Source organism: Bolinopsis microptera, chromosome 4, assembly GCF_026151205.1.
Source record: "Bolinopsis microptera isolate Bmic1 chromosome 4, MBARI_Bmic_1.0, whole genome shotgun sequence".
NCBI classification, from domain to species: domain Eukaryota; kingdom Metazoa; phylum Ctenophora; class Tentaculata; order Lobata; family Bolinopsidae; genus Bolinopsis; species Bolinopsis microptera.
Window position 1 is genome coordinate 228,345 of NC_087075.1, and position 21,750 is coordinate 250,094.

The following is a 21,750-nucleotide window of genomic DNA, read 5'->3' on the forward strand; positions in this document are numbered from 1 at the left end:
AAACACTTCTATTGTGCTGAATTCTACAATTCAATGTATTTAAAACACTTGTATTAATCTAAATATTTTCATTTAACTGTGACCAAATTTTCATTTTGAACATTGAACAGTGTTGATTACCAGGAAATTACATGTACTACCAGAAATAATGTGGCACTCAGAACCAAATCACCATTTTCAGAATAAGATTACAGAAACAGCTTCTGGCATGAGAAGTGTTAAACCCTGAAAAAAGACACAATAACTCCATCACTTGTGAGTACATATTTGTGTTTTTTGAACATTCATAAAAATTATTCAATGTAATCAATATTTATTTTATAGTATTGAACATTAAATTAATTCAAAATTATTCAATGATTTAACAAAGGTTTGATGTATTGCTATTATATAATATTTTAACAATTTGTTTCAGACCCTTACTCAGTAGGAAGAACCTGTTAACTGAAATAAGATGTGAATGCCTTTGTTGACAATTTTATGGCTGTGAGCAGTTAAAGTACTTAGAAGCGGAGGATTACTGTTTTCGTTCGTATCTTTCAAAAAACTGCTCAATCTAATATCCCAAAAATTTTAACATTATTAGGCTTATTTTCTCATACAAGTTTCAACAAAGTCTTCATGTTATGTATCCTGGGTTTGGATGGATAATATTACCGCTTAAAATATTTCATCGCGTTACATAATACTCAATAAATTTAATAGATTTGTAAGTGTTGTTAATTTAGTTTTGAACTGTAAAGTTTTTGGCAGCCCGGATATTTAACAACTTTAGAAAAGCAACCTTTTGCCTTCGTTTTTAAACTTACTGTAGGTTTTTATCAGAGCTACAATTACGGTACGTACCTTACTTAATAAGTAGGATCTAGTCAATTGTAATTACATACACCAGTGATAGCTTGGTGATACTGTCTAGGCAAATATTAGAAACTGACTGGAAATCCGTGCTTTCATTTTCAAATGGCAAAAGCGAGAGCTTTTTTTCTCGTAAATTAATGATAATTTACTCTTATTTTAAGTTTTTAATAAACAACTCGGAACGAAGACGAGACGATGTGTATATTAAAGACTATACGAATGTTCAACAGGAAGATGGAAGAGGATTTCAGCTGCAGCAATTAATGAGATTGAAGTAGTAAAAAATGACCTTTTAAAGAATGCTTTTCGTTGTATAACACTCGTTGGTGCTGAATTCCTAAAATTTCAATTGCTGTGTAAAACACACACTATTATCTAAACTTATCCTTTGAACTTGACTGTGATCAAAATTTACTTTCGCACATTTTCGCTTTGCGGGGGGGGGGGTGGGGGGGTTGTCTTTGAAGGGGGGGCGCAAATCGTCGTTTTGAAGGTGGGAGGACATTTTCGAAAACTTACTAAAGTACTAGGCAAACTGCGTTTTGTCTAGTCTAACTTTTTTAGAGAATTTACGGCGTAATCTACTAAAAATCACCTAATTTGTTCAATTTTAGGGAGGGGCAATAAAATTAAGGAAGGGGGCGCCAACAGGGGGGCGCTTTTTTGGCAGGGGGCCGCCGCAGGCAACGGTTACGCCCCTGGTGGCATTGATATGTAAATGAATATCTGAAAAAGGTCATAACTCCATCACTGTGGGAATTATTTGTGTTTTATAAACATTTATAAACATTATTCAATGGTAAAATACTTATTATTTCATAATTATGATTTAAACATTAAACAAAATTTCAAAAATCTTTCAAGATTTTAACAAAGTTTTGTGTTTTGTTATTACATCATATAATAACGCTTTATTTCAGTTTCTTACTCACGAAGGAAAAACCTTTCATCGGATAAACAAAAATGTGAACCCTTTGTATACCTTTTTAGGCAGCTGTGATATAGTAATACAAGAAGTGAAAATTATTCTTCTGTTTAAATTTTTCTACAAACTGTTCATTAATTCTTATTTTATGAAATGTAATCAGTCTACTTTTACGTTCCAAACACGAACTGTGGTGTTTACCAAAGCTCTTTTTTATAAATAATACTTATTTTTGTCACTATTACATTTCAGGAATCCCATGAACGAGCTCATGATATTGAAACGAAGATCTAGTGAAAAGACACTAGACCCGCCACTGTGAGATACTGCTGTACTTACTTATTCGTGAGTTCATCCGTGGAGCCGGAAGGGTCATCAGAATATCTGACCACCTGGTTCGGTTGTAACCAGACATTTTAAGTATCTAAATAAACAATTTTGACTAGTAATAGTTTTTCACTACCACTGAAATGGTAAACTTGTACACCGTACGAACAGGAGAACCTGGTGTCCTTTTAACATTTAAGAAATGCAACGATTGATAAATGGAACCGGTTAATCATTTAACGGTTTTCATAAATCTGCATGTATTGCTATATATCATATTATAACAATTTTATTTCCAGACCCTTACTCAGTTGGAAAACGACCTTTCAACTGACAAAAAAAAAATGTGAACCCTTTGTAAACCCTTTTTAGGCAGGCTATGAAGTAGTTAAAGAGTACCAGAAGTTGAATATTATTCTTCTCGTTTAACATTTTTCTACAAAATGTTCAATATTTTAATTTCATGGAATGTATCATTTTTGACTTATGTTCGAAAACGAAATGTGGTGTTAAACCAAAACTACATATTAACAGATTTTTCTCTGTCACTCGACCTTTTAGAATCCAGGACGAGCCGCTCTTGATATTGATAACGAAAAAAAAAAAGATAATTTTAGAGAAAAGACACGGACCCGCACTGTGAGTACTGCTTAACCAGACTTTTTAAGCTTTCTTAATGAACAATTTGCTAGGATAGTATCACCAACCACTGAATGATGTTCAACTTGTACACGTCCCCCCCCTAACGAACAGTAGAACGGTAACTTTTAACATTTTAAGAAATGCAACCGATTGATAAAGGGAATCGGATTAATCATTTTAGACGTTTTCATAATCTGCATGTATTGCTATTATATGTTAATAATTTAAAATGTATTGCAGACCTTACTCAGTAGGTCAAACTTTCAACTGACAAAACAAAATGTGAACCCTTTGTAAAACCTTTTTAGGCAGCTGTTGAAAGTAAGTACAAGAAGTGAAAAATATTCTTCTCGTTTAAATTTTCCTACAAACTGTCATAATTCATTACTTCATGAAAATGTGATCATTTCTATTTGAGTTCCAAACACGAACTGTGGTGTATACCAAAGACTTTTATTAATACCTGATTTTTGTCACCTCTACCTTTCAGAATCCAGGAACGAGCCTCATGATATTGCAACAGAAGATCTCGAGAAAAGTCCACAGACCTCCGCCACTGTGAGATATGCTTGTAACCAGGACATTTAAGTATCTTATTGATACATTTGACTAGTAATTGTATCAACTAACACTTGAAAGTGAAGATGGTAAACATGTACACCGTACGAACAGTAGAATACCAGTGTCCCTTTTAACATTTTAAGAAATGCAAAACCGATTGATAAATGGAAACCGGATTAATCATTTTAAAACGTTTTCATAAAATCTGCATGTATTGCTATTATATATAATATTATAACAATTTATTTCAGACCCTTACTCCGTAGGAACAAACCTTTCAACTGACAAAATCAAAATGTGAACCCTTTGTAAACCTTTTTAGGCAGCTGTGTATAGTAAGTACAAGAAGTGAAAAATTTCTTTTTGTTTAAATTTTTCTACAAACTGTTCAATAATTATTATTCTGGAAATGTGATCATTTCCAAACACGAAATTGTGGTGGTACCAAAAATACATGTAACAGATTTTTTCACTCGTACATTTCAGAATCCAGGAAGAGCCTCATATATTTGAAACGAAGATCACGAGAAAAGGGCAGGACCTCCGCCACTGTGAGATACTGCTGTAACCAGACTTTTCAAGTTTCTTAATGATACAATTTGACTAGTAATAGTATCACTACCACTGAAGATGGTAAACATTGTACACCCTACCCGAACCAGTAGAACCGGTATCCTTTTACATTTTAGAAATGCAACGATTGATAAATGGAAATCGGATTTTTTGAGTGTTAAACTTAAAACATTCTAAACGTTTTTATAAAACGGCATTCTACGAGAAATTTAGAGGAATTTATTTTGAAATTAAAAAATAAGGTTTTGCTGGGGGTGATTTATTTTTCTTTTAGGTGTACATTATTACTTACCATTTTTAAACGATGTTTTTTAAAAAAAGGGAAAATTTAAATAAATTTTACCCTTACAATTTACATTTACTTTTTTAAAGTCTAATTTAAGCAACATAGTTGCATTTTTTTTGGACTTTCCAGTTTTAAATTTCTTCGTTAGTTAGGACTATGATTTGTTTCAAACAGGTGCAATAATTATAAATGTGTAATCTCAAACTCTCTTTCGAATAAAAATTCAGCAAGGCCATAAAATAATACATTCATATACAATATTAAACAAATAAATAATTGAACAAGGTACTGTAAGTGCTTCTAACTCACATTTAAAAAAATATGCCACTATAACACCCAAAATTAGTGGGCTCACGACATGAACTTATTTGGCCAAAATTAAAGAGAGAGGAATTTTCTGTTAAATCATTTATGGCAGGAAAATCGACAAAAATTTTGCGTAATTACTGTTTAATAATCTCAACGAGATTACTATTTAGATTATTTTGCTTATTATGTTTAATTACTAATTCGCAAATTATATAATTTTGCTAATTATAATGAATCTATTAGGTTCTACTAATTTGCTAATTATATTAATTTTGCTAATCACTAATTTTCGTTTAATTACACTAATTTTGATATTATATAATTTCGGTTAATTTAATACTTTAGATAATTCATAAATTTTGTATTTTCACTAATTTTTCTAATTATTACTAATTTTGCTAATTTATACTAATTTTGCTAATTATACTTATTTTGCTAATTATACTAATTTTGCTAATCAACTAATTTTTCTAATCAACTAATTTTTGTAATTTTACTAATTTTGTCTAATTTGTTGATTTAATATTATATAGATTCTGATTAATTTAACTAAATATGCTAATTATATTAATATTGCTAGATATAACTAATTATTCCAATTTACTATGTTGCTTATTTTACTTATCATTTTGGATCATATATTATGATAATTATATTATTGTACTTATTATACTGATTGCATGTTTAATTACACTAATTATAATAATTATACCAATTTAAATACTTATTATACTATGTAAATACTAATTATACTGTTTACTCACCACCGGATTTTAATATGATGCATACGGTGTTACTCGACTTCTGCTCCAATGAAAACCGTTAGTAGTCTTGTACTTGAAATATGTTCTGAGTTCATAGAATGTAAGGTGAAACTCGTGAGTTTTAAGGTGTAAGGTTTCTCGTGATTAATCTGATAATGCTTATCCAATTATTCTTTGGTTGACTGGTTGGCTATATGGTTTAATATAGGATATAAAGCAAGTCGAGTTTTGCACAGAAAATGTGCGATAAGTTCATCAACTGCTATCTTAAGTTCAGTCTCTACTCTTTTCCCTCTTGGTAGTTTTGTTTTTAGATTGACCGGCTACAGCTTTCAGTAGGGAGCTGTATAAATAATTGGGGTACTGTAGGCAATTGTTTTGTTTTCTTCAAACTATGTATCCAAATAATCAACGAAAGCTTTTAAAAAGATTAGCTGGAGGGAGTAAGGCCATATTATTTGACAAACATCAGTAAAAAAAAAATATACTATAAACACAGGTAAACATCCGGTAATAACTCACCTGTTCCAGTTACCCGAATTATCCTGGTATGCCGGAAGAGCTAGAGATAGTCCTCTTTAGGAGCTGAAGTTTAGGGTGAATGGATGCCACTCAAATATAGGACCATCTCATACATTGCAGGACCGTTACTGGGGACGTGTAGTGGGTTAGGTGAAGGGATGCCACTCAATTATAAAAACAACTCACTAAATTGCAGGAACGTTACTGAGGAGGATGTGGGGTTAGGGTGAAGGGGATGCCACTCAAATATAGAAAACTCACTACATTGCAGGAACAGTACTGAGGAGATGTAGTGGGTTAGGGTGAAGGGATGCCACTCAAATATGACGAACTCACTAACATTGCAGGAAACCGTTTACTGAAGATGGATTAGTGGGTTTTAGGGTGAAGGGATGCCACTCAAATATAGACAATCCATTACTTGGCAGGAACACGTACGGGGGGGGTTGTAGTGGGTTAGGGTGTGAAGGGATGCCACTCAAATATAGACAAATCACTACTTTGCAGGTAACACGTTCTGGGGGACGGTGTAGTGGGTTAGGGGTGAATGGATGCCATCAAATATAAAACACTATACATTGCAGGATCCACGTATGGGGAAGGGTGTAGTGGGTTAGGGTTTTTGAGGGATGCCACTCAAATATAGGACAACTCACACGTGGCAGGAACACGTACTAGGGAGAGGGTTGTAGTGGGTCTAGGATGAAGGACGCCGCTCAAAATTATAGACAACTCGCTACATTGCGGGAAAGTTACTGGGGAGGGTGTTGTAGTGGGTTAGGATGAAGGGATGCCACTCCAAATATAGACAAACTGCTACATTGCAGGAACACGTATTGAGAGAATGTAGTGGGTTAGGTTGAATGGAGATGCACTCAATATAAACAACCTCAATAATTGCAGGAACACGTATCTGGGGAGTGTGTAGTGGGTTCGGTTGGAGGACTCTTCGCCGCTTCGACGCGCGCTCGAAAACTAGCATCTTGGCTTATTCGCATCGAAGCATCGTCGATCGTTGAATTGTCGATCGTTGCTCTGCTTCGCGATGGGATGCCACTCAAATTATAGGAAACTCAATACATTGCTGGAACACGTACTGTGGAGGGTGTAGTGGATTAAGGTGTGGGTTACCGGGGGCCTTAGGCTATTATGTTCATAAATATAATAAATAATAAAGAATTCGGCGGAATGACAGGCTGACGCGCCGGCCCTATAAGGTTAGGATGCCACTCAAATATAGACAATCATACATTGCAGGAACACGTAACTGGGGAGGATGTAGTGGGTTAGGGTGAACTGAAAGGGATTACCACTCAAATTAGTCAACTCATTACTTTGCGGAACACGTACTGGCCGGGAGGTTGTTTGTAGTGGGTTAGGTTGAAGGGGATGCCACTCAAATAAAGGCTAATCACTACATTGAGGAACATGTACTGGGGAGGGTTGTAGTGCAGTGGGTTTTTATTTTTATTTTATCGAGAGGCTGATATTGAGATGACTTGGCTAGTAGTTTAGAAAACTGATTAAAATAGCTTAAATAACTTGGATTCGAGTTTTTAATCATTTATCTGTATGATTCATGAAACTATAACCTTAGTAACATGTATTAACTATAAATGTGGACTTGTAGATTCGGTCACCACTATCTCTACGCGTATTTTTTTTTTTTTTTTTTTTTAAATGTTGGGGGGCTACCACATTTTACCTCCCTTTCTGGGTGGCTTCGTCCGTCAGTTAGTGACCAACGTCTATTGGGGTGTACTATGGTTGTAGGTTGTCAGGAGGTTTGGGTCATTGGCCTGGGCTAGTGATCCCCGACCCCTCAGAGGATAAAAGCCTGGGTGAGCGACGTTTCCCGTAAGGGAAACTGTCATAATGCTCGTTCCGGGGAGAACATCCACCCATGCCTGGATGTTCTCCCGGGTACTGATAGAAAGGCTGCCCTGTCATTCTAGTGGGCTGAAGGAAACCTACCAGGCATGCCTGAGCTCCGATGGAATTCCACCCATATCTTTGTTGTTTTTGTTGATATATTTTGTCTTTGCGGGCTCAATTTCCGCGCTTTAACTTAAAGTGCTGATTACGAATTTACATCGATATTTGATTTTGAGTAGACCCTTTTTTTTTGTCGCAATTTGGCAATTTTCTTTTGTTCACGTAAATATGCTATTTTACGTTTTGCTGGTAATTAATCTAAGTGCTATATCTCCAATAGCTTGGCAGTTTGTCTGATTGTTAGATCCCTCTAACTGGGTAACGGCCCTAAGGCGGCAGTTTGTTTTGATTGTTAGATCCCCTCTAATTGGTAGCGGCCCTAAGGCGGCATGTGAGTGATTGAGTGAGTTATAAAAGTGAGGTGTAGGAGGAAGTGGGGAAAGAAATCATTGAATTGGATAGTATGGTACACTGTTGCCAGCTGACTCACCTGGCAACAATGCAAGTCAAGAAGAAAGAAGGAGAGACACTGTCAGTTATCTGGGTGTGCCACCACCGACAGTGCACCTCTTCTGTGGTGCCGAGGTGTTGGCTCCATAAGAACCAGCCGTTGAGCGACGCGCCTGACCCTCTATGGTTAACTTTAGAAACAGGACTAGCTTTTCTCCGGCCAATCGTTCAGTAACCAGCGGACCCAGCACCACCTCTGATGGAAGATGTGGTTCGGATTGGACTTCGCTAGGATTTGTCAGTTTTTCTGTAGGACACTAATGCTCCCTCGAGGAAAGACATGAGCCCGGCGAAGTGACATAAAACGTGCAGGGATTCTCTCCCACTACGCGTCATGTTGTGCTGTTTTTTCTCATCTGGCCAGCATGCTGTTTCCAGGCCATTCTTCCTCATCCTTAGTTCCAGACAAGGTCCAGGATGCTCAATAGCCTTGTAACATCCGCGGGTTGAACCCGCCTTGACCAACCGTTACAATCTTGTAGCGCGATGCGTTACTGTTGCCGCGCCGTGCACTCAATGATATGAGGCTTCTCTAGATCGGCAAGATGCGTACGGTGCCGCGCCGAGCTGAGATGAATTGACATCGTCTCAATTTAACGTACAATCCGGTTCAATAGTGTAGATTATAGGGGCACTCCGACCCACCCAATTCGACTGACGATTTAATGTAAGTAACGAGACAGATGTCCCGGTTATATTTTTCGACCTGTACTGGTCTAGAGCCGCAGTGTTCTGTTACCGTTCACCTGTTTTAACTGGAATCACCCAGAACAGGCTACTAAGCTTAACAGTGGCACCTCGAGAAGGGTGTGGCTCTTCACCACGCACTACGGATCTTGGGCTCGGAGAGGTTGTGTAAGACACTTCACGAGCCCCTGGAGTTTGGAAAACCCCTTAACCACTTGTGCGAGGGTAGGGACCCAGATGTCGTTTCTAACCCAAATAAACTTTAAGGAGGCTACTCATCAGTAGCCGCACCTCCTTACTCGGTTTCTGAACTGGAATTCTATGGGCTTCCAGACGGCCAGACCGAGTATTACCATCCCATCCTTCTAGAGTTCATCACAAGTAGCACCCACCTTGAAGATCTTTGACACCCAGACACACCCCAGGCCATTGGTGAACAAACTTTGGATATAATCTTACATGCTCCCGAAGGAATCCCTGGTTTATGGTCTTTCTCATCGTCACCAGCACTTTCACTAGAGTCACCAGCCCTTTCACTGGAGTCATCAGCCCAATCACTGAAGTGTACAGAAGTACAGTTGTGGAACACAACAAGAAACACTAGTGTAGAGGACTTGACCAGATGCAGACATGCTGAAGAGACCTTAGAGGACATTGAACCCTTGGCAGTACAACGATCAGTTATCGAGAACGAAATTTATGAACATCTCGGACACCCAACCAAGAAGACATCAGGGAAACTGATCTACTCGGTGAAATTTTTCAAGGAAGTAGATCAGGTAAAAATATTGATGGGGTTTTAGACAACTCTGTGGTGATGTCAGGGTCACCTTCGCTTTGAGGAGGAATAGGGTCATCAGGAACCGTCGCCTTAGTGAAAGCTCTTTATCAAGCGAAGACTCGTTAGGACCGAAAACGATGTGAGACTAAAGGGTGTTTGACCTGTCCTTTGTTATTTGATCCTACAGATGTTATCATTGTTAATGGGCAGATAGTTAATTTAGATTTTAGACTAAATTGTAAGGATAGGAGTATTATTTATTTAGCTCAATGTCAGATTTGTGTAGCGGAGAACAGTATCCTTAAAAGCTTAAAGAGGACTCATACATTGGCCAGACAGTTACACCCATGCACATACGGATGAATGGCCATAGGGATAAATTTATAATTGATTGATTGTTTGGCTTCCACCTTCGATCTTTTTTCTTAGGTTGCTCAGCTTGTGATTTTTTTAATAATGTTGAATTTTCTATAATTTGTAAGAATAACTGTTGTTTCACTTGATGCCGTTTCATTGCTTATCCAATTTAACAACTTTTACATATATAATATATATTCAAAGCATATGTAGCCAATTGTATTTGAACAAAGTTAGGTTTTTATGTCTGACTCCGAGAGGGCCAAGAAATAAAATTCAAGAAAGCTTCATCAGCGGAGATTTTCAATTAATGCTAAGCTAAAATATACATTAGACATATATATACATTTTGAAACTTTTTTTTCCGAAAAAAAGTTATTTATTGCTTGTTTTATTTGTATTTATGCTTCTTGATTTATGATTATCTGTGTATGAGATTCTATGATTAAACATAATTTGTGGATCATAATTTTATGATTGCATAATTCATTGTAACTTTGTTGTATTTCAGTATTATGCAAAGGGATGGAATTGCTTTAACCAGGTTTAGCCCTGGCCCCTGGCTCTATATTATGAAGGCCTTGTTCTAATGCTGAATGAAAAGCTCGAATGAGACACAATTGACATACTGGAAGTTAGATTCCCGGAGAACGTATTACAATATCTTGATATCTTCAAGGCCAAACTTAAGGATCACCTATGGTCGGAAATGCTACCCACAGATCCAAACGATAGTCACGCTGAATTCTACCTGTCTGATAATGATTAGATGCATCTCATTTCTCCAAATGCCAATTCTCTGATCTAAAATAACCGATCCAAACTACTTAAGTGGTTAGGGGTGGGTTGGGTTGTGGGTTGGGTTTTTTAAAGTATTGTATGATATAATCTATTTCATTAACAAGTTAACAAATTATTAACATTATGATATTTTATGCACGCTGTATTTTATTATTGCACAATCATCTCTATTACAATATTATATCTTAAATTTATACGTGTTGATTGTATGAAATGTTTTGTCAGGGACCATATTTTGTAGGTGTAATTTTTGCACGAACTACGTTCTGGTTTCCCGTCATTATAGTACATAGAAATCACTTTTTGACCGTGTTATTTTCATGCAATTACATTGATGTATGTACTATTTTGAAAAGATTTTCAATAAAAAATTAAAAAATGTAAAAGTAATATTGTCCCATCTTTAAGATTAAAGAAGACATTTCCTGGACCGAAATTTCATAGGTTATCAAGACATTTTTATGCTGATATTCAGGGTCGATGTTTTAAATAAATTTACACAGGTAAACAATGTTGCATATTTGAGCACATAATAAAAACCACTAAAAACTAAACCGCAGTAGTGCGATGTATATATATATATAGTGTGATGACCTAAACAATACAATATGTTCATTTGATTTTTTGTATAGAAACTTACATTTTATTTTACTTATTACAAAAACCTCAGAAATAACAAAATAATTTAAAATTTAATTTTAACCGTCGATGTGGATTCTGGTTACACGTGATAGCAATAAACCAATCGGCTTCATTATTGACCAATCAAACCCCAAAATCAATGTCACTTACCTCCAGAATCTACATCTATAGGATTACAAATTACAAATTACATGAGCTCTCCCCTCCGCAACTTTACACATACCACATTCTCTAGGTTACTTCCAATTTAGAAAAAAGGTTTAACGTCTTCAAATACTAGAGACATTTCGTCAAACTGTTGAAGATCTGCCATTCCTTGGTGAGAAACATTGGAGTAGCTTGAGGTAGACCACCTGAAATAAATAAGCTACAAATCGAAATAGTAACCATGGTATCAGTAATATTACAATACTTTGGCAATAATAACCACAGTTACCGTGACAATGGAAACAATAAACATGGTAGCCATGGTAACCATAGAAGTAGTAAGTAACATTGAAAACACCATGTAGCAAGTTATCTTTCACCTGAATGGTGGTTGTTGTTCCCAAGTAGGTCCTCCAGCAATTCTCATCCCTAACTTCTTCATCAGACCTGTGGTTACATTCCTTATGCTTAATAGAAAAATTAAATGTTGAAACGTTCCTTATGCTTAATAGAAAAATTAAATGTTGAAACGTTCCTTATGCTTAATAGAAAAATTAAATGTTGAAACGTTCCTTATGCTTAATAGAAAAATTAAATGTTGAAACGTTCCTTATGCTTAATAGAAAAATTAAATGTTGAAACGTTCCTTATGCTTAATAGAAAAATTAAATGTTGAAACGTTCCTTATGCTTAATAGAAAAATTAAATGTTGAAACGTTCCTTATGCTTAATAGAAAAATTAAATGTTGAAACGTTCCTTATGCTTAATAGAAAAATTAAATGTTGAAACGTTCCTTATGCTTAATAGAAAAATTAAATGTTGAAACGTTCCTTATGCTTAATAGAAAAATTAAATGTTGAAACGTTCCTTATGCTTAATAGAAAAATTAAATGTTGAAACGTTCCTTATGCTGAATAGAAAAATTAAATGTTGAAACGTTCCTTATGCTTAATAGAAAAATTAAATGTTGAAACGTTCCTTATGCTGAATAGAAAAATTAAATGTTGAAACGTTCCTTATGCTAATTAGATCCCTAATTAAAGTGCTCACTGTAGTTAGTTCCCTTGTAATCTATACCACCCGAGGGTTGACTACCAAATAAGGGCATAGGATAAGTTCCATTGACAGGATTTAGGTCACTCCGTGATGAGATAGCGTTTATGGCTGAGTAGGGAGGACTGCAGGCACATTTAGCAAGAGGATCGTGCTGATAGTCGTTATATCTCATCAACTTGTAAAGGTAGCCCATGTCGGTTACTTTGTTTGCATCCCTCTTGAAGATGAGAGATCGCGGGTTGTTGTCGTAGGAGAAAACGTCCCCGAACTTGTCAACAAACTGCTGAATACCGGACATGTTAAAGATAGTGGGATAGAAGGGTAGATTGTAACTGGGGAAGTATTGCTGTGTGGTCAGGAGATCTGTTTGGTCTTCATAGATAACAGTTCCAGGCAGCTGCTCCATAACATGTAGAGTACCTGGTTTGAGGTGATGTTAAATACTTAATAACCTAGTTACCTGGTTACCCGGCTACCTGGTTACATGGTTACCTGGTTACCTGGTTACATGGTTACCTGGTTACCTGGTTACTCGGTCACCCGGTTACATGGTTACCTGGTTACCTGGTTACCCGGTTACCCGGTAACCTGGTTACATGGTTACCTGGTTACCCGGTTACATACTCTACAGTTGGCCCACAATATGTAGATTACCTGGTTTGAGAGGAGTGTTGGGGGTGAAGAGATTGTAGTCGACAATCATCCACTGATTGTTGTAAGTACCGCTGTTGAACCTCCTGAACACCTCGCACCACTCCCTCCCGGTCCGTGCTAATCTGTTAGCCACTACCCCTCTCATATACTCCGGTACACTTCCCTCCGGCTTGATATACTTCCACAGATCTGGGTTAAGGGTAGGTAGTGTAGTTTCCTGGGCCGCCAAACCACTGCTGATAAGAGTGAAGTCGTCTCCGCTGAAGACATACCCTGGGTAACTGGTGAACACTTGTTTCTTACCCGGCATCAGACTCTGAGTCCCCGGTCCTGACCTGGTCATTTATAATTGGTAATTAATTATTAATTATGTCCAAGAACAGCCAATATCAGCCATGACACGGCAACAGAAAACATTAAAATTAAAATTAAAGTATTTTGAAAATTGTTTCAGGGTGATCATATTATGTACTGTATGATGTGAAGTGTGTAGGTATGTATCTATATTATGTACCCATAATTGAAATTGTAGCTTTTAACCACTCTGACCATGGCGGAGTAATCGTTCCAAGTAACATGTGACACCAGGAGGTCGTCAACTGTCCATTTCACTAGAGCAGTGCAATGTCCAGATCCTAGCACCCTTTCTGGGAGACACGTCATTACACACTAATTACTAACTAACTACTAACTAACTACTAACTAATTACACACTACAAAGTTAAATGTAGTTTTTATGAGGAAGTCGGGTACAGCAAAGCTGCGTACGCTTATATGGTATGGTATTGGTATGAGGTTGAAAACAAATATGCTTCTATTGCTGCCTGGTACATTATCAGTGAATATGCTTCTTAGTACAGTCAAATACGTCTTTTTGTCGGACAAAATTCGCAACAAAGCGATTTTAACGGGAAATGGTCGAGACAGGTCCCAGGAATCATTCCAGAGAATTCCCAAAATTTCTGACTTGAGCAAAATCCACAATTACCACTTTTTTACCACCTTTTTACCACTTTGGTTTTCCGCAAATAAGTCACGTTCTGGATATCCTAGAAGATTTTAGTTTAAAGCAGTGTGTTTAGAAAACAAAGAAGAACAACTTTTTCTTTAACAACTTTTTCAAAAATAAATTATTTAATTAATTAATTAAATAATTAATAAATTTTCAAATATTTCAAAAATATATTTTGATAAAAAATGTTCACAATTACATTACACGTATAATGAACTAATTTTTATAAAACTTTTGAAAATTTTCACTTGCAATATTTTGGACTTTTCGAAATTTGTAGAGAATAACCACTATTTACCACTTTTTACCACATTGAATCTCCGCTAATAAAACGACTTCTGAATGTCGTAGAAAGTTCTAGATTGAACTAATGTGTTCAAAACATAAAAGAGAACAACTTTTTATGAGACAACCTTTGGATTGGATAATTGATTAATTGGTTAATCAATTATTTAACAAATATTCAAAAATAATAAGAATTATTTCGATCAAAAAATTTTAAAATTACGTAACACGAATAATTAACAACTTTTCATTAAATTAATCGGGAAATCGAAGCAGTATTTTATATAACCGTATATACTAGATAATAGTCTTACTTATGAGTCCTCAGCTGGCACATTGGTGCAATTGTCCTGACATTTGAAGCAGGTTGATCCACAATGTATTCCTGCTTTTCTGCATGAACAAGCATTGCCACAACCTGACTTTAAACAGTTGCAACTGATGTTTTGAATGAGCTTTTTCGGAGCTGTACTCATAAGAGTGGTCACTGGTACATGCGCCCCATTGTTCATCTTCCATCCCCACTCCCCAGCTTATCGGATCTAGGTCATTCTCATCTCACGCCTGCAGCTGATGGTAAACACGATAAGAATGTTGTTCAGCTGCCCCAGATGTTGGCGGAAGCTGTTCGCACTTGATGTCTGCTGTTGAAGATTGCGACTTCTGTTCAAGAACTGAAAGTCTAGCTTCATCTAGTGATCTCGATTTTGATGAAATCAACTGCAGCATCAAAAGTTCTCCGACATGCTTTATGGTAGCTGGTGTAGAATTTGCCGAATAAAAAGCATCTATTACACTTTCATCGATAGATGCGATCGTTCTGAATAGCCGATCCTTACCAACTCCGTGGATCCGACTGGTGGTGTCTGATCCAGTAAAAGAGTGGCACAGAAATCGTGCAGAAAGCCTCATTACGGTATCCTAGCATCCTGTCACGTGATTAGCGATTGGGTAATCATTGATAACCCAATCAATTTCGCTAACAAGATAAACAATTGCTTGATAACTTCGTCATTTCCAATCCGTTTCGCGCCATCTTTTCAGATCATATTCCGAATGTAATGGCCTATTGCAATATGTTATAATGCAGTTTACAGCAGTTTGCAAACACGAGCACAGGTCGATTATAAGACTGAAGACTCAACGTATGTGTATTGACTCGATACTGCTGTGCCACGCTTTCACTGGATCAGACACCACCAGTCGGATCCACGGAGTTGGTAAGGATCGGCTATTCAGAACGATCGCATCTATCGATGAAAGTGTAATAGATGCTTTTTATTCGGCAAATTCTACACCAGCTACCATAAAGCATGTCGGAGATTTTTTGATGCTGCAGTTGATTTCATCAAAAAAATCGAGATCACTAGATGAAGCTAGACTTTCAGTTCTTGAACAGAAGTCGCAATCTTCAACAGCAGACATCAAGTGCGAACAGCTTCCGCCAACATCTGGGGCAGCTGAACAACATTCTTATCGTGTTTACCATCAGCTGCAGGCGTGAGATGAGAATGACCTAGATCCGATAAGCTGGGGAGTGGGGATGGAAGATGAACAATGGGGCGCATGTACCAGTGACCACTCTTATGAGTACAGCTCCGAAAAAGCTCATTCAAAACATCAGTTGCAACTGTTTAAAGTCAGGTTGTGGCAATGCTTGTTCATGCAGAAAAGCAGGAATACATTGTGGATCAACCTGCTTCAAATGTCAGGACAATTGCACCAATGTGCTAGCTGAGGACTCATAAGTAAGACTATTATCTAGTATATACGGTTATATAAAATACTGCTTCGATTTCCCGATTAATTTAATGAAAAGTTGTTAATTATTCGTGTTATGTAATTTTAAAATAATTTGATCGAAAATAATTTTTATAATTTTTGAATATTTGTTAAATAATTGATTAACTAATTAATTGATTATCTAATCCAAAGGTTGTCAGATAAAAAGTTGTTCTCTTTCATGTTTTGAACACATTGGTTCAATCTAGAACTTTCTACGACATTCAGAAGTCGTTTTATTAGCGGAGATTCAATGTGGTAAAAAGTGGTAAATAGTGGTTATTCTCTACAAATTTCGAAAAGTCCAAAATATTGCAAGTGAAAATTTTCAAAAGTTTTATAAAAATTAGTTCATTATACGTGTAATGTAATTGTGAACATTTTTTATCAAAATATATTTTTGAAATATTTGAAAATTTATTAATTATTTAATTAATTAATTAAATAATTTATTTTTGAAAAAGTTGTTAAAGAAAAAGTTGTTCTTCTTTGTTTTCTAAACACACTGCTTTAAACTAAAATCTTCTAGGATATTCAGAACGTGACTTATTTGCGGAAAACCAAAGTGGTAAAAAGGTGGTAAAAAAGTGGTAATTGTGGATTTTGCTCAAGTCAGAAATTTTGGGAATTCTCTGGAATGATTCCTGGGACCTGTCTCGACCATTTCCCGTTAAAATCGCTTTGTTGCGAATTTTGTCCGACAAAGGCTTAAAATAGGACGTATTTGACTGTACTATCTATTGCTGCCTGGTACATTATCAGTGATAATGTTACAGTGATAATATTATCCGACATGTTAGAGTCAAACAAATTTGTTTGGTTGTTCCTGACCCTATAGAGCAACTAATAAGATATGATCTCTAATCATTTGAACAATTAATGGTAATTTGTCACATTAAGTGTGGTAAACGTGTCTCACCTAACATCCGTTCTTTTTCTCGGGTAATCTTCCCTACTGGGGTAACCAGTCCATAGACATCTCTGTGATATCCGATCTCATCCGTCCCTGGAAGGTAATAAAGTGTTAAACCTTTTTAATAACACTCATGTCTCCATGTAACCTGTCTCCATGTAACCTGTCTCCATGTCAAATATCTCCATGTCACCTGTCTCCATGTCACATGTTTCCATGTCACATGTCTCCATGTCACATGTCTCCATGTCACCTGTCTCCATGTCACCTGTCTCCATGTCACCTGTCTCCATGTAACATGTCTCCATGAAACATGTCTCCATATCACATGTCTCCATGTCACATGTCTCCATGTCACATGTCTCCATGTCACATGTCTCCATGTCACATGTCACCTGTCTCCATGTCACCTGTCTCCGTGTCACCTGTCTCCATGTAACCTGTCTCCATGTCACCTGTCTCCATGTCACCTTTCTCCATGTCACCTGTTTCCATGTCACCTGTCTCCATGTCACCTGTCTCCATGTCATCTGTATATAAGCACATGTCACATGTCACATGTCTCATAGTCCGTCTCCCACCTTACCTAGCGCATCCTCCATATCTATGAGGTCGAGGCTGAAGTTAAGCAGATAAAAATCGTAGAGCGTGAGAATACCGGGGTGGACCATGTTGAACCCCTCGTACATTCCCTCTATTTGTAAGAGCAGCAGATTAACATGATGCCTGCATTGAGATCCCTCGGTTTAAGATTCAACTAACTACTATAAACTACTACTACTACTCCTCCGAAAACGTTTCTCTGCCAAGAAGGAATATATAGACCATGTTAACAACATAGAATAAAAGGAAACTGCACTGAATGCCCGTAAAATCTCACTCACCAATAAGGGGACACGTCTTTATTCTTCTGAATCATTATTCTCATCCATTTTTGGTTTGAATCCATGTACGTTTTGAGTTTATCACAATAATCGGACGACTTTTCTGGACGGCAGTATCTGAAAATCAAAACATTAATGACAAGACAATTATTTACAGAAATAGTGTTTCTTTCTTCATCTGGATGCCAGGATCTAGTAACCTGGTAACCTGGTTACCTGGTTACCTGGTTACCTGGTTACCTGGTTACCTGGTTACCTGGTTACCTGGTTACCTGGTTACCTGGTTACCTGGTTACCTAGTGACACCTAGTAACTAACCCCGACATAGTATTTGTCCACATTTGTAGTATACGAGTGGCAGTAGCATATCCCTCTCCGAGCCCTGCTGCCCTAGCCTGTTCTTCATCGCTCACAGAGGAGTTTGTAGTGATTGTTAGGAACGCCCAGCCTGTCCTAGGTGCATTTAGTTTTACTTTTATTATCATTAAAACGAGAACACCCTTAATTCAACTTTCTTAAATGTGCTTTCTTGAATAGGTTTAAGGTTTAAATTCATTGAATAAAATGAAAGTACGTTACAAAACGAATTCTATAATTTTACTTTTCCATCAAGTCTTTGAAGTCCACCCGAGCAGCAGCCGGTGCAGCCTGTTGCTTAGTTACCGCCCCACTGCTAGTCACATAAAACACTTTTCTTACTGGACTGCTGATTGGTTTGGTGGAGATGGGTAACAGTAGTAAAGTCAGTACTACAAGTTTCCAAATGTGGTCCTGCTGTTCCATCTATTTGGGGATCTTTTAAAATAAGAGATTCGTTACATAATATAGTTTTAAACTAATTACAACACTACAAATCTATTACATTTATTTCAAGAAAATTATGTAATGTAACGCGATGGAAGTTCTTTAAGCGGGCAATTCCAGTCCAAACCCTGGAAACATGACATAAAAGATTTGTTTTCACTTGTTTGAATGAAAAGCACTAATAATAGTGTCAGTAAAATTATTCAAATAATATACACAGATAAATTCAGCTATGGTTATTATGGTTAGACACCCTCTAAAGTTCAATTAATAAAATTGCATACAAAAATATATAAAAATAAACACTTAATGGTTGAAATTACACAACCATTGGTGCCCACTACAACAAGCAATTCAGATCATTACCCAACAAACATCCCCTGATCATTTATGGTCTAAGAAATGTTTATTAGGTTCAGGTCCAAATCGGATATCGCTCCTTTGTATTCCCTGACTGAAATAATGCATGTTCTGAGAAAGTTAAATCGTAATCTGCGTCTGATAAAAGCCATGATCAGAGTATCTTTGGCCTTTCCGATGGCTGCTATTTTCTGCTACAGCAGGGTGTCATAACACACATAACCCCGTCATAATTAGCCATTTATCATTTTGTACTGTCTCACAACATGATTGGCACAATTAACTTAGTAAAATGGTAACCTGGCCTTCATCCTAATAAATACCCATGTAATGTGACAGAGAAAGGAGTATGGTTCCCAGAGGCACATATTAGGTGCGGTAAAAAAATCGAAATTATGCGGTACCGCACTCGACTATAAAGGTAAAATGTGCGGTAAGGTGCGGTAAATTTTTACCAATTATGCGGCAAATGTGCGACGATTTTTTCGAAATTTGTGCGGGAATTGTGCGGTTTTCTTTTGCATTTTCTGAAGGACTTTGGAAATTCTAAACGTATAACCGCCGCTCTTATCAAATGTAGGTCTGTTTATGTGTTACTGAGGGTGTAGTTCTTTACTAAGACCATGATTGAACCTATATTGAGATTCAGTTATCTGAGAACAGTGACTTGATCTGGTGGAGATCAGGAGACAGTTATTTGAAGACGCCTCTTGATAGAGTCGATCAGATCCCATGCGTGATCGCAAATATGTGACACGCTTGTTGGCATTGATCGTCAGTACTTGTAAACCATTTGATCCAAGATCCATTAAGCCCACTATAAAGCCAACGCTACAACGAATAGAGCTCATTACCCGATAAAAAGGGCTGCAGGTATGATCGAAGTACGGTAACGACGAGGGTTCCATAACGGCCTGGGTCACGGTCCCGAAAGGGCCTGGGTCACGGTCCCGAAAGGGCCTGGGTCATGGTCCCGAAAGGGCCTGGGTCACGTGGTACCGGGTCACGTGGCCTAGGCATGAGTTCCAAAAGGGCCTGAGTCAGGGTCACGTGGTAACTGGGTCACGTGGTTTAGGTATGAGTTCCAAAAGGGCCTGGGTCACGGTCCCGAAAGGGCCTGGGTTAGGGTCCCGAAAGGGCCTGGGTCACGGTCCCGAAAGGGCCTGGGTCAGGGTCCCGAAAGGGCCTGGGTCAGGGTCCCGAAAGGGCCTGGGTCACGTGGTAACTGGGTCACGTGGCCTAGGTATGAGTTCCAAAAGGGCCTGGGTCACGGTCCCGAAAGGGCCTGAGTCACGGTCCTAAAAGGGCCTGAGTCACGGTCCTAAAAGGGCCCGACTTTTAAATCATTTTGGTTTTTACACTCGAAAATCTTAACGCGAAAATTTCAAAATTATGCGAAATTACGCGGAAAACGCTAGATTATGCGAAAATATGCAGAAAATTACAAAATGTGCGGAAGTGTGCGGAAAACAATAAATTATGCGGAAATGTGCGGAAAACGGTAAATTGTGCGATCCCGCACCCATCGCACCTAATATGTGCCTCTGATTATTGGTTCCTCCCGCTTAACACAGACGCTTGTAAAGCGAACCCCTGGTTAAGATTTACAGTCATGGTACGATATGGCGCCACGGGAAGTCGAACTGTAGCAGTCACCTAAGGGCAGTCACATCAGCGCAGAGGATTGCAGCCACCACTCAAACTGCGACCTCCGGCATCGCCCAGACTCGGCCAGGGAGGTTTCTCTCCAAATAGCAGCCCACTCCGCAACATCTGAGAGCAAGAGCGTCGGCCGCCCCACATAATATCAGCATTCAGCTAGAGGAGTAATACAACGTGCACAACTGTGTCCTGACATTAAACCACGCCTATTAAACCTTGATTGACGATGTCAATCCGTCGAGATCGTTGCTCTGCGAAGCAGAGCAACGATCGTCGAAGCAAGAATGCAAGTTTGCGCGGCGCGTCGAAGCGGCGAAGTCCTAGAGGAGTAATACAACGTGCACAACTGTGTCCTGACATTAAACCACGCCTATTAAACCTTGATTGACGATGTCAATCCGTCGAGATCGTTGCTCTGCGAAGCAGAGCAACGATCGTCGAAGCAAGAATGCAAGTTTGCGCGGCGCGTCGAAGCGGCGAAGTCCTCCAAATTAAACCACATTAAATAATATCGTCGTTTATGCTAATGATCAGTGCGGAATCTTTTTACTGAAAACTTTATAAATCAGATCTGAATTTGTTTGTTGTTTCCGTTGTTATGAGGACTAATAAGTTTATCGCAGGGATGTTTACTCGCCAGTTATTTACCAGGTGGAGCAATTAGTAAACAAAACAAATAAAAAAGAAAAAAAGAAAATGATAGTCACGTT

At 37.7% G+C, this 21,750-nt stretch overlaps 1 protein-coding gene across 1 annotated transcript; it reads right to left on the minus strand.

Moving 5' to 3' along the window:
• Positions 1-11,264: 11,264 nt before the first annotated feature.
• LOC134814071 (putative phospholipase B-like 2) lies at positions 11,265-19,005 on the minus strand. Its single transcript, XM_063822076.1, has 10 exons — positions 18,816-19,005; positions 18,533-18,667; positions 18,215-18,331; positions 17,917-18,056; positions 17,337-17,423; positions 13,853-13,985; positions 13,339-13,673; positions 12,679-13,104; positions 12,008-12,074; positions 11,265-11,833 (listed from the first exon to the last, which is right to left on the minus strand). The coding sequence occupies exons 1-10, from the start codon at positions 18,995-18,997 to the stop codon at positions 11,728-11,730; spliced, it is 1,728 nt and encodes a 575-aa protein (XP_063678146.1). The 5' UTR covers positions 18,998-19,005; the 3' UTR covers positions 11,265-11,727.
• Positions 19,006-21,750: the final 2,745 nt, after the last annotated feature.

Coding starts and splice junctions, on each gene's coding strand:
- LOC134814071 (XM_063822076.1), bottom strand. CDS start 18,997: ATGGAACAGCAGGACCACATTTGGAAACTTGTAGTACTGACTTTACTA. Junction 18,057..18,214: donor AAAGACGTGTCCCCTTATTG/GTGAGTGAGATT, acceptor ATCTCAATGCAG/GCATCATGTTAATCTGCTGC. Junction 17,424..17,916: donor AGATATGGAGGATGCGCTAG/GTAAGGTGGGAG, acceptor ATTACCTTCCAG/GGACGGATGAGATCGGATAT.